The 19,161-nt window shown below is 33.9% G+C and overlaps 1 protein-coding gene across 1 annotated transcript in view; it reads left to right on the forward strand.

Moving 5' to 3' along the window:
* Window positions 1-1,028: 1,028 nt before the first annotated feature.
* The window catches only part of LOC129229821 (zinc finger C2HC domain-containing protein 1C-like), a 57,292-nt gene continuing 39,159 nt past the window's right edge, over window positions 1,029-19,161 (forward strand). The window contains exons 1-2 of the mRNA XM_054864194.1: window positions 1,029-1,180; window positions 8,044-9,007. Of these exons, the coding sequence (XP_054720169.1) occupies window positions 8,093-9,007 (915 nt within the window). The 5' untranslated portion in view covers window positions 1,029-1,180; window positions 8,044-8,092. The remainder of the gene's footprint in view (window positions 1,181-8,043; window positions 9,008-19,161) is intronic.

Raw genomic sequence — 19,161 nt, forward strand, 5'->3', positions numbered from 1 at the left:
ATACGGATTTCAATCGCCACCCCCTTGAATACCCTATAAATTCACCCCTGATTAAAGGAGGTGCATGAGGAGGGGGAGGTAACGTTACTTTTAATTAAATGACCTTCTCTATAAAATTCGGGACAGATGGCCACAGTAGACTCCCTCCTTCCAGTTCAAAGCTCCAATTTATTTTTTATCACATAATAACATGGGAAAGTATCAAGCACTTATTATGTCAATTCTTCTTTAAACACATGAACCGATCAATACTATCAGTTTTTGATCAACTATTAACTTAGAACTGTGAAGTGAAGGGGCAAAGCTTCTTTATTTGTAAAAGTGAGGGGATCTCTCACTGTGCAAGCAGCCTATGATTATTCATCTTCAAACCTTTACTTTGAAAAGTTTTTTTTTTTTTTTTCCAATTTACTCCAAGCATGTGGGAAACAGGATAAGCAACAACTATCTCGATAAAACTGATTTTAAAATTTAAGGGGGGGGAACCTTTTATTTTTTCTTTTTAGTCATCACACGAACGATATTTTCTTTTTCCAAAGCACCAATATTTTGTTTAGCAACTGATTTGCTTTGCTTTCATGTCATTTGTGCACTTATTATTTCTTCCATATAAAGATAGAAAAAAATGTAAGGCTAAGAGCTTCAAGTGAAAAATGGCTTACATTTACGCACGGATTATGTATTTCGTAGACACGCATCGGCAGCCATGATGTAAACAAACAGGAATGGATTTGGCGGTTGCAGTTACAAAAAATTAAACCATTCCTCTTCTTTTGGCGTGAGATAGGAAAATGAATAAATGAATTATATTTAATTTACCATATTTTTGAATATTTTTCTTAGTTTTTGGTAATGTTCATTACTTTTTAAAGATAAAAAGGAGTGAAATGCATCATGGAACTTCATGAGGTTTTGATTGGATGTGTAAGTTGTCACGTGAGCAGATCCAAAACAGAGACACGCCTTCTGCAGTAGGAGTTCGGAAACATTGAAGAGCGATGATCAATGTACGCTTTCTTCTGTGCTGGGTGAGCGCGTGTTGAGATTGCGTTGCAAACTTGTTGCGTTTTAGTTTCTGTTTAGATGCTGCTGTCATAAAGAATTTAGTATGTAAAATAGTTTGAAGATTCTGGGGATTTCGTTTTCTTGAATTTTTAATTATTGTCGGAAGTTAACTTCGGTAAGTTGAATTATTATTATTTATTTTATTTATTTAGTTTTTTATTTATTTATTTATTTTTTGTTTATTTTTTCTACATAGTTATTTGGCAACTAAAATTTTACTTTTGTGAAAAAATATGTATGATTTTCTTTCTTCTCTCCCTTTTCTGTGTGTGTGTGTGAGCAATTTTATCCACCTGAAGAAAAAAAACTCATGTCATAAGGATGTTTTCTCACTTATTTAATTTGAATTACCTAATCATTTTTCTAATTAATTTAGCATACAAACAAATCCTAGAGGGGAACAAGGGTTAGTTTTTAGTGCCAAATGCTCAAAGTTTTAGACACGTGTATTGTTTTTCCCTTTTAGTATGAAGCATTTATATGAATAAAAAAAGGGTGAAATTTCGTGATGGTAACATTATTCTATTTCTGAAATATATTAACACTAAAATTATTTTTAAATAAAAAAAAGAACCGACTTCAAAAAACAAAGAGGAACTAAAAAGTAAAAATATAGTTGGTCATACTTACATACGATTTTTCCCAAACCTATTAATCAAATTCATTTTACAATTACAGTACAAAAATCAACTAAACTAAACACCCAATTATAAAATAAACACTGATTTTAATTTCTATACGATGAATTATTTTAATACCTAACTAATTTTATACGATATCTTAAGTTTTAATAATCTTTTGAAGTTGGGAGATCTCCTATAAACTACTACTTAACGTAACTGAGTAGGTTTAGTTTTAAAGACTAATTTCGCGTTTGTTCAACTCAGGATTCGGTGGGTTGTCAGTTTACGAAATTGTAAAGATCGCCCCCCCCTCCCGCTTTAAAAACGGGCTAAGAAAATCTCAAACTAGTTTCAGAACTTCAGTTTCAAAATATTAATCCCAGGCTCTCTTACACACTTCGAGTTACGATCCTACCCCCCTTCTAATACTGCCCCCCACCCCTCGAATAAAAAAAACAAGCTGGATAATCCCTTTTTTCATATGCTTCATATTTGTAATTAAAGTAACAGAAATGATTAAATAAAGTTTTTTTTTTTTTTTTCAAACATCCTTTTACATAGTAAAGAAGTATTGTATTCGCAAAAGAATTTTCACTCCAAAATCTGCCGCAATTTCCATTTTGCTCGCCCCCGAATGAATATTGAGTTTTTTGAGCAATCGCGATTGATTATTGTTCTCACTTGACTGTTTTGATGTCCTATCATTTTATTTTCCCACCAGCACCAGCATCCTCTGCCAGCACCACCGCCGCGTCGACCGACCTCACGATGCTGATCCTCTTGCGAAAACCGTCTCCAGGTTGCATCCATATCCTACACTTACACGCATACATACACGCACGTGCAAACAAACACATACACACGCATACATACACCTACACACATACACAAACGCATTTATACACCTACACACATACATACACCTACACACATACACTAACACATACATACACCTACACAGATACACAAACACATACACACGCATACATACAGACACCTACACACACACCTACACACACACACATACACATTCCCCCCCCCCCCACCACAAACACACATACACACAACTGCCCACATACTCATACCTGCACACAGGCACAAACACACACGCCTACACACACACACTCGTGATTGCGAAAAACATAATTTGAATTTCAGATGTCAAAATTCAAATTAATTTTTAAATTTTTTTTTTAATTTATTTATTTATTATTATTATTATTATTTTTTTTTTTTTCAACCCAACCACGCGTGGATAATGCCTAAGAACGCATAGACACCAGAAATATCCATTTTGACAATATCCAAGTTAACTACAACGAATTTTCTCGTGACGTCTCTATGAATGTATGTATGCGCGACAAATGTGGCGTTTTTTTCAAATCTGGTTTCAATTTGGCCATATTTAGAGAGTTAACCATTGAATCACATTAAAATTGCCACAATATTGGGAAAATTAATCTGTATAAAACTTTTTTTTTTACTTCGGTTCGCAACAAACTTGGGGTAAAAATATTTAAAGTGTTTCTTTACTTACTTCGAGGCACTTTTATCATTAAATTGGAGTAAAAGGAAGTCATGTGATGCACACATTACTTCGTTTTTTAATGTTGTTAAATAATATAGCATTAAGCATGCTTATTGCTAGCACGTAACATACAAGTATGCTTGAATTCCGCTTCATAACTGATATGTTTTTTACGCCTATCTTACAGTCGTGGTCACAACAAATGTTTTTTACACTGCAGTAAGCCTACCATTACAGAAAAATAACATTTACAGTCAAAGCTCTGCGACAAAAATGAAGGAAACTAAATTTCCCAGTGCTCCTTAAAAAGTGCATGCCTGTTTTGAGTCTGAATGCAGTTGATTTACTTTTTTTTTTTAGTTTTTAAAGTTACATTTAGTTTAACAATTATTGTGTATATCGAGATTTTAAAAATGCTCAAATAACTTCCAAGCTTTTAAGGTTTGCACTAATATATTGTTACAAATCCTGTAAATAGTAATTATTGTAGTAACGTAACCTGTAAATAGTTTCCCGTAATGAATATACAACCCCTTTTCATATGGCTAAAGTATACGACCCCCCTATTTCCTTTTTGTTCATTGATAAAATTTGATAACGGTCTACTATTTTCCAGAAGCGTGTGGAATATCTGAGAGATTTCTTTTTGGTGTGTATATAAGCCGTTAGCGATGGATAAAGAGTTAGTTTCGATTGAGATTTCGAACTGAGAGCATTTTTGCTCTGTTTATAGCGAGGGTTTTCGCTGTGTTGTTTTCGTATTTGGAAGTAAATACGTGTGTAAACGTTGAGTTTACGGTGTTGTGTGATAATTGCTTAATTGCTGATGAATAATTTAGCGGTTGTTGACGATCTCTCCGTACATAGTGTAAATAAAGCTCTTGTAAATTCAGTTTTTATCAAGAACTGTGTCTTCATTTCAAGAAAGTGGAAGTCGCACCGAATCCGTTACAATATTTTTATGAGAAATAAATACTCTCACAAATTTTCTTTATAAAAATTTGACATTTTTTCTGAACTCAATTCCGACTACAACATATTATTGCTTTTCTCACCCATCTTACAGCGCTGGTAAATAGCGCGCCTATTAAGTTTTTTTTTTTTTTTACACGTATTGTGTCACGGGGTGCAAAAATTTAAAACGAGGATAAGTTAATAAATCTTTTCACTACCTCTTACTTTAATCATGGACTGCAAAATTGCTTGAGTAGTTAAGATCTATATAAGAAAGAATCGTTAGAATTACTTTCTAGCTCTATGTACAGATTAGATTTTTATTTGTTTATTTGCCAGTTCGATGTCATATGAATATTATTCAAAAATGTACGAAGTAAAAAAGTTTGTTCCTGTCCAGAAATGATAAATCATTGCAACTAAGCGCATAAAAATAAAATAAAATTGCCATTTTTTGGTCAACATTATGGAATTCTTTTATCAACAGCGAATTTCTCGTTCAATTGTAAAATTTGTGGCTTGCTTATTTGTGGTTATTTGCTTTATTTGTGGTTCGTGAGCTTATTTTGGATGGCTGGAAGTATTTTAATATCTAATTTAGTTCTCTCTCTCCCTTTTTTTAAAATTTTATAATTAAACTTATTTCACGATTCTTATTGTCTAATTAGGTTTTTGAATCGCCATTGAATGGCGTCGTTCCGTCTAATGGTGACTTTTAATGATCTTCGTTCCATCGTGATTAGATGTTCCATTTGATGTTCGTTAATCAACGGAATATTTTAATGCGAGCTTGGAAAGGAAACAAAAGATCCAATCTTAATGAATAAACCTGGAAAGCTGGGGTACCCACCCCCTCTAAGTTCGATGGCACAAATCCCCCCCCCCATCAAAAAAAAAACTCATCCCCTTTGCCCATTTTATTTTTTTCATTTTTTGAAAAATAATTTTTTTCATTATTTATTTTAAGTCATTATTATCGTCTTAGAAAAGTTCCGTGCTACACCAATAACATAAACATAAAATAGTTTAATGAATAAAATGAAAGTAAAATAAATAGTTTAAACTAAAAATAAATCAACATGTAAATTTAAATAGATAAATTTAAAATTTTTAAAAATCCCCGCCCCCAACAAATCTTAATGGCACAACTTGCGCCAATCTCCCCCCCCCCCCATGGGCACCCCTGCTGTAAAGGTTCCGTAGTAAGAATGAAAGGATTGATAAATGATGCCATGGTTATGCAATAATTACTTATTATACTTGCTAATTATCAATAATGAGTACAGTAGAAACCCATTAAGGAGTTTGTACTATTGATTATTAAGTTTAAATGCATGAACGCACCCACGGTTTGACCGAAAAATGAATACCTCGGACAAAGATGGGATGCTGCAGTTCAAAAAAAATCGTTTATTTGTTTTCTCTGTGTGCTGCAGTGTCGTCAATTCCATTTGAAAATAGTTAAAGCATGATTATTTAATTGAATGGATTTTTACGGAACTTCTGTTGACATAGTTTTCAAAATTCATTAAATAAAGTTTTAAGATGCTAATTGTACCATAATTATGTAAGAATTGCTTGTAAAAGTAGTTCTGATTACTTATTATGAGACCGTAAAACTTATTATGAATGGGGTAGTTTCTAAAATTTTAAAAGTATTTTTTTTCTGAAGGAGTATGTTTAAAAACGTAGGATCTGGCCATTTTTTAACTAATTTGTTGAAGTTTAATATTTAAAAAAAAAATTCTTAAATCTGTGCGCTTTCATTATTTACTCTTCTGCCGATGACATAACAAATGATGAAAGCCATTCAGTGTTGCCATTCACAGAGTAAAATATTTAATTCGCATCTTTACTCACGTGTATTGGCAACGATATGGTTGATAGCAAGCGTAGAGTGCAATTTTAAATTTGCTTCGGTTACCATAACGTGCAAACGTGGTAGAAAGATGCGCCAAACTGTATCATTTGTGACGTCATTCAAATTTTTTCAAACTTGTGACGTTTGAAAAATCGGACCTTTTAAAAAATTAATTAAGAAATAACTGTTGGGGAAAATGAAAGCATTTTCTTCTGGGTCCATGTTATTTTATTTTTATTTATTTATTTATTTATTTTTTATTTTATTTTATTTATTTTTTTTTGCTTATTCTATAAATTTCAGTGACTAAAAGTAGTACTTTTGACTGAAGGAAACAACCCCATTATTGTTGACAATGAACCAAATTTTTCTCATCAGCGGGATTTTAAAATACTTTTAGCTATTTAATTGTGGTTGGATACGGTCCTCAATCGTAACTTTCTCGTCGTTGCGTAGATAAATAGAGATGTACCAAGTAGCACTGGCCGATTACTCTGCCAAGTACCAATTATGTTTTAGGAAGAACACTTCCACACACGTGATGAATTTTGAAGTGCTTGGAATAGCAGTATAGACATCCATTTTTTGTCCTTAAAACAAAATTCAAGCTAAAATTTAACTAGGCATTATATGAAAAAATTTGTTTATGTGTCAAAATTTTTACAGAAAATTTTGACAAATAATTGGTTGTTTTTGAAATTAAAAACAAACAAATAAATAAAAGGTATGATTAATCAAGTTGGAATTAAAAAGAATTATATCAATCTATTACAGTTCTAGTTCGCCAAACATAAATAATTTTTAAAAGCAAATAAAACAGCGTTAAAAGCATGAATGTGCAGGAACACTTGAGACGCGTATTTCGGCGGTACAAGAAACGCTTGCACAAAATGTGAGCTTGTGAACGTAAAGACATCCGACAAAAGCCGGATTGTTTTGTTATCATATAATCTTGCACTTTTTATTAATTGAAAAATTTGTGTTAAATAATATTCAATTTTTTACTACTGCTCGATATTGGCCGAGTACCCCCATTATTTACTTCCAATTATTGCACTATTATCATAGCAGTTCAGGGGTGCCCATCCCTCCCCCCCCCTCAAGTTCAATGCAAAAATCCCCCTACGCGAAAAAAATTCAAAACCCCCTGCGGGCACCCCTGCTACTGTTTGAGCAAGATTTTAATAAAATAATCAACGTAAGTCAAACTAAATACTCAAGAATATACCTATATTAAAAAAAAAAAGCTACAACGGAATCTTTTCATCACTGCAAAATGTTCTCATGCTGTATGCACACAGTTGTCATTAATGAAAATTAAAAATAATAAGTACTCATGTAACGTTTTGAAAAGAGTATATTTGATGCTATAAGAAATGTTGTTTCGAGCAAATCATAATTTTTTATTTTTATTATTTTTTATGTATTTTTTTAAAAATTTATTTATTTATTTTTAAATTCTAGATGGTTTTATTATTATTAAGTTTAGCGAACACCTTGTGCACAAAACTGGTACTCTGTTCATACTCATAAGGTATTCTAAATTTAAGTTAACCAAACTCGTTTAAAAAGGATTAAGAATCGCTGACTGTCACCTAGCGAGAAAATTGAACACAAAGTAGTAAAAAAAAAATAAAATAAATAAATCAGTGTTCTAGGTTAAAAAAAAAAAATGCTCAAGAATTTCAAGTACCATTGATGAATTTCTTTTTCATTGAATGTCCGGAACAGAGCACCTTGAGAAAAAGCCTTTTTGAAAGACTTCTGTTAGAGGCTGTCCCATATATTGAATAGGAGAAAAGCAGGGAATCTCCTGCAATTCAATCGACTCAGGGGGGATTGAACTTGGGACCCAGTGGCATTGATAAGGGGAACATGAGTAGGTGATTGTCTTTTTTTATTTTCAAAATATTTAGCTACTTGCTTGGATGAGCCAATTCTAATCGTGGTATCCTCGATCTTAATTCCCAAACTCTGCATTAAACCAATTCTTCATTCCTTTTTCCTTTCAGGTATCCTCTCATGTTTTGCATGGACTACAAAAACTAAAGTGAAAGCAACATGCCTTCAAAGCTAGAACAACTGCAGCAGCAGTACCGTCGGCAACTGCTTCAAGAGAAAGAAGAACGCATGATAAAAATTCACACCGACAACCAGCAGAAAGCTTTGAGTAAAGTCGCCAAGTACAATGGTTCTATTCAGCCGTCTGCTGGTCTAATTAAAGCGCCTTCGGGCATCAGTGCTCCCCAGCCTCATCATTCGCCGATCAAGAAAGGAAGTCCTGGTGTAGACCGTTCTCGTCCCTTACCTCCTATTTCAAAAGAACAGAAGAATTCGCTTCAATCAGGAGCTAACTCGTACCAATCTGAAACCGATTCCAATCCATTAAAAGCTGAATCTGGAGTTAATTCATACCAATTAGGAGCCAACTCAAGCCAACAAGGTGCCGTTTATAACAAATCAGGAATCAATACCTACCAACCGGGAGTGCATTCAAACCAACAAGGAGCCAAATTTGGAGCTAATTCCTACCAATTAGGAGCCGACTCAAATCGACTAGGAGTGTCTTCTTACAAATCGGGAGCACATTCCTACCAACCGGGAGCGAATTCGAATCAACAAGGAGCCAATAATTTCCATCAAGGATCTACTTCGTACCAATCGTCGAACGGTTCGATTCAGTATTCGTTCCAGAGTACTCGTTCGAGTCCTGTCAGTGCACCAATCGAAAACGTTACTAGGAGTGTGAGCGTCAACTCGCGTTCGAAGTCGGTAGATTTGGATGCTAGGCAAAGCCCGTCGAGAACTGGTGCTGCAAATGGTCGTGCTCCAGTCAGGAATGGATTCCACAAACCAGCACAATCAGAAACCAAGCAGTCTATACAGACTGTTGCAGAACCTGTTAAAAAACCAGATTCAGATTTCCTTCAGAAGTTGAAGCAGGCGGAGCTACAACGGTTGAAAACCAACAGCAAGGTAAGGGAGTTTTATTTAATTTTTTATGGCTGTTCTTTAACCACTAGATCTAATCGTATCTTAAGCAGCCGAAATCGGTATTAAAAGGTATTTTCTAGACATGTCGAGGTTCATCCAAAAGTTTCCTTGCTGACATATCGCAGGTTTCTTCTTATCCAAAATGAGGTGGACAAGGATGAATGGTTTGTTACACATTGTTATCCGCTCACGAGTTTTCTCGTGTTTTGCCACTCATCTGTTAAGGTCCTTTAACGATTTTTCTCGTTTTCCACTCAGCATGTGTATAGACCAGACCTTCGATCAGTTTCTAAAAGCGATCGATGTCGACCCCATGGGAGTCAGCAGGGCCAGCGGATTTACGTATAAGCTAATAAAGCTGTAGCTTAGGGCCCTGCTTTGTTGGGGGCTCCCAACTTCCAAAAAATTGATGTGGTTTGTTCGAAAAAGAAAAAGAAAAGTACTTGAAAAATTAAATTTTATATTCAAGTGCTTGAAGACCTTAAAAATTTGAAGAAGTGTGTCTACAAACCACAAATAAGAGCGGGTATGGGAGAAGAATGCGCCAAAATATGTCAAATTCAGCTCCTTGCAACATCCTTCATCAAAAATGTGAAAACCATTGTTCTCACGTTTCTGAAACATATTACGTGAGGTAAATTTTTGCGAATTATACGTTTCATATCTTGCTACAGATTTAATCTTGAATGTCGTATTTTGGGAAAAATTTTGTCATTGCTTGCTTTTATTCCTACTGCAGATAGTCAACCTGTTTAGCAAGAGAAAAATATATTACCAGGCCCGACGACCGACGAAAGTGTCGTGTCAGCTACAGATTTAATCCTGAATGTCGTATTTTAGAAATTCTTTTTTCATTGCTTGCTTTTACTCCTACTCAGGGTTGCCAGACGTCCCGGATTTCAAGGGACAGTCCCGTATTTTGAAAAATTGTCCCGCGTCCCGGGGAACTTCCGTACGGGACGGCTAAAGTCCCGTATTCTGGCTGATAACAATATTTTACAAAACGAGACATTATTTTAAGGGAAAAAATAGAGTAAAACAAAAAATGTGAAATAATGAGCAATGAGAAAATCATGTGGCAGCAAACGCAAAAATTATTTTCCTTTTGATTTGGTTTGTATGTTTTTGTTTTGGCGGAAGACCGTGAGGAACCGAATGGTTGCTTCTTCTTTGCTCATTGACTAATGTTGGAAATATATCTCTGCGCATGCGTGTTCGATCTCAAGGAAAACGATTTTTATGCTTTGATAAGCGACATTTTCCGAGGTTCAATGCTTTGTTGCGATTGAATTTTTCAGATTTATCATGAATAGACGTCTCAAAAATCCCCCCCCCCCTTTCACTCCTAGAAGCCTGTTCCCGTATTTACTGTTCTTAATCTTGGCAACCCTGCTCCTACTGCACGTTGCAATCTGTTTAGCACGAAAAAATATATGTATTACCAAGCTTGCGGAGAGGTCGTGTCAGCCTAATCGGAAACTAGGTGTCCGAACCTTGGGGTTGGGTAGGGGACACGCTGACGCAAAAAAAAAAAAAAAAAAAAATAGAAAGAAGGAAAGAAAAATAAAAAGAAAGGGAGTAAGAAAAAAAGGGTTGAGGACTCCGAATAAGAGAAAACGTAAAGATTAAGTAAAATTTACTCTTTTGGTATGTACTGTTGTAGCACTTAAAATCGAGTTAATTGTTTTCTAGTAAGCAGTTTTGGTTTTTTCTCTCCCCCCTTTTTTTCTTCCCCTTTTTCTTTTTTTTTTGGGGGGGGGGCGGAAAGGGCCCGCCATGGCTCTCTGCGGTCCTATATATAACCCTACCTCTATTTTTTTTTTCGTTTTCTGCTCTATTTGTAATTTAAAAGTAATTGCACATTTAAGACCCAATCGCTATTCCAAAGTGTGCAAAATTCATGATGTGAAAATCAATGGTTCTTTTTTTGAACACGATTGATACTTTTCACTCGGCCAAAGTGCTAATCGGTAAGTCACTAATTAAAAGCCAATTTTCAACGATACATCTTGTATCAAGCTATTTTCTTTGTGAGGGAATTGCTCGCCGACGTTTCGGCATGCCTGTTGCTTTTTCGTATTGTTTCTGAGGCAAACAGGTTCCCACAAAGTGAATGCCCTTTCTTTCAAGACGAGTTCTGGGAATAAAAAACGCCCACGATCCAAAGTGGCCGTATTCGCTTCTTCACTGAGAATTTTTTTTTCTCTCGTCGATTAATGTTTTTCGTTTATAACAAGATCAAGAAATTCGTTTTCGTGGTAAACGTTTGGCGATGGAATAATCGATTAAGTCTTTGCGGAAAATGTGATCAATTGGGGCATTTTCTTGTTGTCGATGCTTATGCTTAGTGTCAAAAATGTTAGTCTGTTTTTTTTTTTTTTTTTTTTTTTTTCCAAAGCTGATATGGTTTTTCATTCGGATTAAACCAGCAGCCGTACACTCCTTGAATTCTTCAATATATTTTTTTCTACTTCGATTCTTGGAATTATCTAAACAGCTTTGTGTTTTTCAGATAAATTTAGGTATACTTAAATATTCTGAAAAAGAAATATATTTTTCACAAGTTATTCTTTTTTTTTAAATGTTCTTTCTTAAAGAAATGATTTAAAGTTAAGTTATTGACACGTTTTGTAAAACTTTCTTTATTCTTTAGTGTTATCTATTTATTTAAATATTTTATTTTAATTATATATCTCTTTGAAAATTAGTCTCAAAAACTCCGCCTAATGTGAACCGTAAAGGGGCAGAGTTTGTAGGAAGGTTTTTCGTCCTGCCAAAATGTGGCCGAGTTTTCTGGATTCGCTCTGGGTCATCGAGAACTGAATTGGCGATACTTTACTTCCCAAACATTTTTATTCTATTTGTTTACTAATCATTGCACTGTTGTTTGTAACTATCATCATTATTTTAGGAAATAACTTTTGTCGTTAAGTTCTTAGTATTTGGAAAAATGACTTTTGTATCTTCCAGTACTTTCCTCCAATCTATAGTTAAGCGTTTTTCAAAAACTGCGCTGCTTAATTCTCTGTGAACGTTCTTGAATATCCTTAAATATTTCTAATTTTTTAGGAAGTGATTTTAAAATCTTAAATAATTAACTATCCTCAAAAATTTATAGAATATTTTTAAAGCATTCAAATGTTCTTATTGTTTTGAGAAATGCTTCTAGATGCTTGTAAAAAGTTTGTTATAGTTTGAGGTCATTAAAGATAGTGAAATATTCTTAAATTTTCTTGAAATAGTTTTAAGCACTTCAATATAGAGTAATCCTGAAAATACGGCATTTGATAACTCGACCGAATCCAGAAAACTCGGCTGCACCCTAGCAGGACGAAAAAAAAAAAAAAAAAAACGCGCGAAAAACCTGTTGCACACACGCTCCCGATAACACGGCATTTTCATAAACTCGGCCACTTGTCAGTCCATATTAAGCCGCGTTTTCGGGACTCGACTTTATTCTTATTTGTGTAGAAGTGGTTTTAAATCCCTGTAATATCCTCAGGTTAATTTCGAATTATGCTTTTATTGTCCTGAAAGTTTTCACATGTATGATTATCTTTTGGGAGATAATTTTCATCCTCTAAATTATTCTTGTGCCATCGTCTATAGATAAATGGAAACTTTCAAATTCAGTAGAAATTTAGAAACTAGAATTAATTAAAGTGCTCCAAAAATTTACTGCTCTGTGTGTGTTTGTCGGGGGGGGGGAGGCAAGGGATGGAGATAAATAGATAATTGGTGGATACAGTATGAATGGTTTCCTCCCGTGACCTTGAAGTGATATTGTTTACTTACTAACAAATGTAAGGAAGCCGATGTCGTTGAACGAAGTTTTGGTTAAAATACTTTCGGATAGTTGAGTTTCTATTGTATTAATATTTGTGATATACAGTGAAACCCTGTGTAAGTTGACTACTTGCGGTGCACTACTTTAGTAGTCAACTTATAGAGGTTGATTTATATGATAAAGATTTATTCTGTTCTTCAAAATAGCGGTCAACTTAGAACAAATGTGATCAACTTTACAGGTTTTACTGTACATCTAAAAACCTAACCAATGCTGTTGTTCTAAAAGTAGCTGAGAAAATTCTACTGTACATAAATTTAAAAAGAAGAGAATATACGCTGAAAACTTTAGAGGGATATGATGATGGATAACTTAGCTAAAATGAAGAAAGTTACTGAGAAATTTATTTTTATGAAAATGAATTCCAAATAACAAAGAGAAACGGATATATGTATTTATCTATAAACTTTATGAAATAATACGCAATGAAAAATAAATTATGCGAAGGAGAAAAATAGCCGTTTTTTGTTTATCAAATATTGCTGTGCGATAATCTTTTATCTTGCGTTAAAAAAGAAAAATAAATCGTTGAAATATTTTATAAACTATCAAAATGATTAAAATTTAGGGGATACACTCTGTTTTCGGAAACAAACCTGATGGTATACGCCGTATTCGCAACTGCAGAGCTCGAATAAGCTACCTTGCGGTGATTAACAATACTAAAGTAAAAGGTAAAAGATTCCATTCCACGTTTATTCTTTGGGGGTGAATTACAAGCTTCAGAGAGTTTGTGGTGTAATGTAATTTTAGAAGAATAGAATAGAAAAGAAAGCTTTCCACAAACACGATGGAAAATTACTGCCATTCACTAAGCGTCAAAACAAGTTATAAGTTACGGCATTTGTTTGTTTTACCTTTTTCATCCGCCATTAGACAGTAGCTGCAGTGTCCCCTATAGTTTATTGGAGTTGCAAATACCTACGAATACAACACAAATTCTAACGCGAAAAAGAATTCCATTCTCAGAATTGAAGTTAAAGTACTTAAGCAACGTACTTCTGCAGACGATTCCATACACGCAATTTTTATCTCGCAACGAAAGGAAAATAACAATAGGGTTGAAAAGCGTGCTTGGGTCACCGTTTCTGTTTACAAAGGAGATAGCAAATCGATGCTGTGAACGAAGGGAACAAATCACGCTACAAAGAGCTTTGGGGTTGCATCTTCTTATTTCTAATGACACGGGATTGCCGATTGTATGAGCGAAAAATCACTGCGCCGAAGGTCTGTGATTTAGAACTGCAGTTTTTGCACGTAATGGGGTTTACGGTTAATGATGTGTTTCGGCCTGAGAGATCTATTCATTGCATAAAAATTCGTCATCTTGTAGAAAATGGGATATTTTAAGGAATTTGGAAAAACGTTTAACCCTCTGATTACTCGATTTTTTAACGAAATCGCAAAATCGACGAGCAATCAACCTAAATGCTTCAGAAAATGCATTACCTAGAGCAGGGGCAACCGACTGTGTGACTTCCTGTGCAAGTCACTGTGACTTCCCGAAAAAGTCCTTATTCGGCTAATTTTGTCTGACGCTTCGACAAAATTATCATCATTCGCCAGAATTTGGTGTTCTATTCCGCAAAATTATTGTCATGCGGCGAAATTTGGAGTTCCATTTGGCAGAATTTGGAACTCCACGCGGCGAAATTTGGAGTTCAATTCGGCAGAATTTGGAATTCATTTGACAAAAGTATCATCATTCGGCGAAATTTGGTGTTACATTCGGCGAATAGAGACTTTCTGCACTTCCAAAAAATTTTAAGTTCGGGGCGCACCTGACCTAGAGTTTAATAATGAAGGAGCGGAATGAAGCGAGAAGTTTAAGGATTCATTGAAACAGATATCACTGATATCAGAAAAGGGTGGAAAGTCTATAAGCTCAATTTTTTTTTTTTTTCGTTCTGCATCCGAAAGAGTTTGACTCTGGCAGTCACGAAAGCAAATGCAAGCAAAAAAAAAAAAAAATATTCTTGATGAAATACATTTTACAGTGAAATTGCTCCCACAGAATGAAATCTAACAAAAAAAAAATTGTGATTGAACACCTTGTTCTGAAACTGTTGAATCGAGGAGAAAATAACCAGCTCCGATTCTTTTACCCCAAAACCAGTCCTATTCTGATTTCACGTCCCTGGCAAAGATGTGGGCTCGGAGAAAAACGACAGATTCCGGCTAATGGAATTTTGAAGTCTTCGACTCCTTTACCGCAAAATCAGTCAGACTCTGCAGCCCTGACTGTCTATAGGGCTTTAATCAATGCTCCCTTTTGATCTACTCGAGCTCTAGAACTGCAGGGTTAGACTTCAAAATTTAGTTTTACCTATTTTCTCGCTTTCCATTTTATATAAAAACTAGTGGTACCCGCACGGCTTTGCCCGTAGTAGAAAATTAAAAGATCATTTGGTTCGCCTGTATATTTACAAATAATGGATGATGAATTTCTCGCCATTTGCTGTGACTATTTGCTCGCCCATGCTACGGTTCCACGTTATGATAATTTGGTAATTTACTTGTATGCGTAATGATAATTTCCTCGGTAAGAGGTTCCTAAAATTAGAATATAAAAATAACAAAATCGAATTTTCGAAAAATTGCTTCGAGGTACACACCCCCATGCTACAAACCAATTTTTTGCCAAATTTCATGAAAATCGGCCGAACGGTCTAGGCGCTATGCGCGTCACAGAGATCCTGACAGACAGAGATCCAGACAGAGACTTTCAGCTTTATTATTAGTAAAGATTGAACTTCGGGGTAAATGGAAAAAAATTGTATATATATATTTTTTTTAAATACAAATTGTCAAACATTCTAAAATGTATAAAATAAAAATATCCGCTTTCCTTGCCATCTTTCATTTCATTCGCAGAAAGTCTTTTACTTATTTAATTATTTATGTGTTCATTTATTTTTAATTTTATTTCTTTATTTATTTATTGATTTTTTTGTTATTAAATTTAATTTATTTATTAGTGTTTTTTAATGTAATTTATCTATTTATTTTTTTTAATTCGAATCGATCACTATTACGGATCGTTACTGTTTCGAAAATTTCACTCTAGAAATATAAATTGTTTTCGCGCCTAAAAACTAGCTATCTCTGATAGTATTTTTAATCTATTAGACTCAACTAATACTTGAAAAATCAATAAATATTTTTTTCCTAACCGTTTTACTCCTCTGCTTATTGACTAATTAATATTTTATTTCTCTCTTTAATAATTCAGTCCACTCGTAATGCGTCGTTTTCACGATTTTCCACACGCTATTCCGAGAGGGGAAGTGGCATATCCTGTTTCCCGAACTGTCGCGAGTGTTGTTTGTAAAGCACTTACCTTTCTTATCAGATCGTTCTGTTGTACCTGAACTTCCCGTTTCAGGTAAATTGAGGTCGCTTGTCTGAGTTTATTTTTTAATCAATCTTATCCGACAGCGTTATTAATGTACTTGTTTTGAAAATTGTGGAGAATACTGTAATGGATAGTCTTAAAAATGCTCAAAATGTTTTGCTAAATGTGGACGAAATAGAACAAACTGTACGTGATAATGATTGAAAAAGATTGGAAATGAACCAGATGCTGACATTTAATTTTTTACAGTGATACATATATTTGTCTTTCTTTTAAAAATTAAAACGGTAATTCAAACATTTCTGACAACTACAATTTGTGTGATTTGTTAACCGACTTCAAAAAGGAGGTTAAGATTTTGTCTTGTTTGGTAAACAGATTTTAGCTGGATATAGGTTTTTTTTTCTTTAAACAAAATTCCGTGATATATACAAATTAGGTACTTCAAATTTAATTCATCCTAGTCCACATCATTTTGCACTGACAAATAGTTCCATATGATCTAAAACCCATGCGCAACAAAGCAGTTTACTTGTTTGCGTGTTATAATATTTAATATACAGTGGTGAATGTATTCGCAGTCCTAGAGCTTGAACAAGCTACCTTGCGTTGATATGAGAAATTAGTCAAAGGAAATAAAACATTTCAATTTTTCGCGGATCAGGCAGATGTCTTATTGCACACGTCATATTCTGTGTAAGTGGGTGGGCCTTAGTTTTACCTCTTTCAGCCGCCATTAGCCAGAGACTGCAGCGTCTCCTATAGTTCATTTGAATTCCGAATGGTAAAATTACTAGATTCCTTTTTCTCAAGCAAGTAAACATTTAATTCTACACGCCTTTGAATTGAAAAAGGGGTTCCTTGAAACCCGAAACACGTGCATTCTGTAATCTGTGTATTTGTGCTAAACAATGTTGGAAATTTCTTATTTAATTCTACGTCTGTCTATATAAATATTTCTAGTAAATAGTCTAAATTTGCTTCACTTTGTTTTGTGCTCGGTGTTATATATTTTTTAACGAATAAGAATTGAAGGGCTCAGGGAAAGAATGTGGAATGCGACATGATATGAATTTTTCAGCAGGCCAATTTCCAACTTGTAAAACCTATTTGTAGAATATTTGAAAGGTATCATACATTCTATATCCTTTTATGCTAAAACCACCATATGTTTTTCTCCAAACGACATAATCCATTGTCATGTTCATTTCAATTTTAGTTATGAGAAACAAAAATTTTGATCGAAAAGTCATTTCTTTTGGCTTATCCCATTTCTGCCCCGAGCCCTTCAATTGTAAGTTAAAAAACAACCCTTTTTTTTTTTTTGGAGTATTACTGTATTCGTTTTATCTTTTCCGTTTTTCACCTTTTTGTGCCTTGATAATCGGCGCAAGCACGAATCCAACACGTGGTTCAGAGGGGTCATACCCCCCTCCCCAACCCCAAACTTAAAGCGATGAAAGATAACCTAAAACTTCGTTTTGTGGACTTCAATTCCGAGAAATTACCGTGGGAGCCCGACCGGTAATTGCTTTAGAATATTGCACCTGCGTCCCCCTTCCCCCCCTTCAGATATTGCCCTCGAACAAAACCCAGAAACTGGATCCACTTTTGATATTGCCCAGCTACCAAATATTAAAATGTTCCTTATTCCCAATTTTGTTAACCTAATTTATATGAAAGAAGGCCTTGATTAGGGATGCACCAAACAGTCGGTTGGTAATCGGTATACTACATATTCGGCAGACAAATCAAATATTCAGTTCGGCCAAATACTTTTAACATTCTGCAACTGAATAGTAAACAATTTTAAATGTTCGATACTTGGGAATGAAATACATTTATTACAAAGTTATAGTAGAGTACCATTGTATATTTAATGTTATCACATCCAAGGTAGTTTTAATGCGATAAAAAACCCTTGGATGTTAAATTTTGTTGCTTTTCAATTTTCTTAAATTTTATGACACATTACGATTATATATATATATATATATATATATATATATATATATATATATATATATATATATATATATATATATATATATATATATATATATATATATATATATATATATCTTACATGTTTATAACTATGTGAAGTCCATGAACTCCTATTTAAAAAATATATATACAGCTAAAAAATATTTCGCAAATTAATAATAAGGTGATCGGTAAGGCAAAACGGAAAATCTTTGTTATTAAATCTTACAGCTTGCAGTATTTTGCATTAAATATTGTTTAAAAACAATTAATTAAATAATTCATTGCAACGAAAGTTTAATAATTGTAACTGTGGTTCAGGAACATTATAGGTGTTCTACAAGATTTTATTTATAACATGTTAACCTACCATAATTATCAATTGTCAAATATTGTATCAAAAACGAAACTATCAATTTATGCATATTTTCAGATAAACGGTAGCCATATTAGACATTTATTATATTAATTTCCTTTTAGAATGATTAGTTTTACATATTTATTTTTAATTAATAATTATACTTTTAATAGATAAATTAAGGATGTTTAATGGAAATGCATCTACATTTCACAAAAGACAAAGTAGATAGATTTTCTACTTTAAACTGGCATAAAACAAAAATACAAATATTAATTTGTGAAATGTTAATCAAATATTCGGTATTGATCCAAGTATTCGGTTAGAATTCAAACCGAATAATCCATATTCGGCAAAATATGGTATTTGGGGTATCCCATGTCTTGATTGTTTAAGAATAACAAAATAATCCTCTATTTCAGAATTCCTACTGCGCCTGTAAAACTGCCTTTTCTGCGTAAAGACTTACAAAGCAGTGAAGAATAAATTTGGTAATTCATTTCCACGGAGCAGATTTAAGTGCTAAGCTCTGGTACTTTCTGTTCGTAATATTTTCCCCTTTGTGGGGCCGGAAAGGGGATAAAGGGTTA

The sequence above is a fragment of the Uloborus diversus genome, chromosome 9 (genome assembly GCF_026930045.1).
Source record: "Uloborus diversus isolate 005 chromosome 9, Udiv.v.3.1, whole genome shotgun sequence".
Taxonomy (NCBI): Eukaryota; Metazoa; Arthropoda; class Arachnida; order Araneae; family Uloboridae; genus Uloborus; species Uloborus diversus.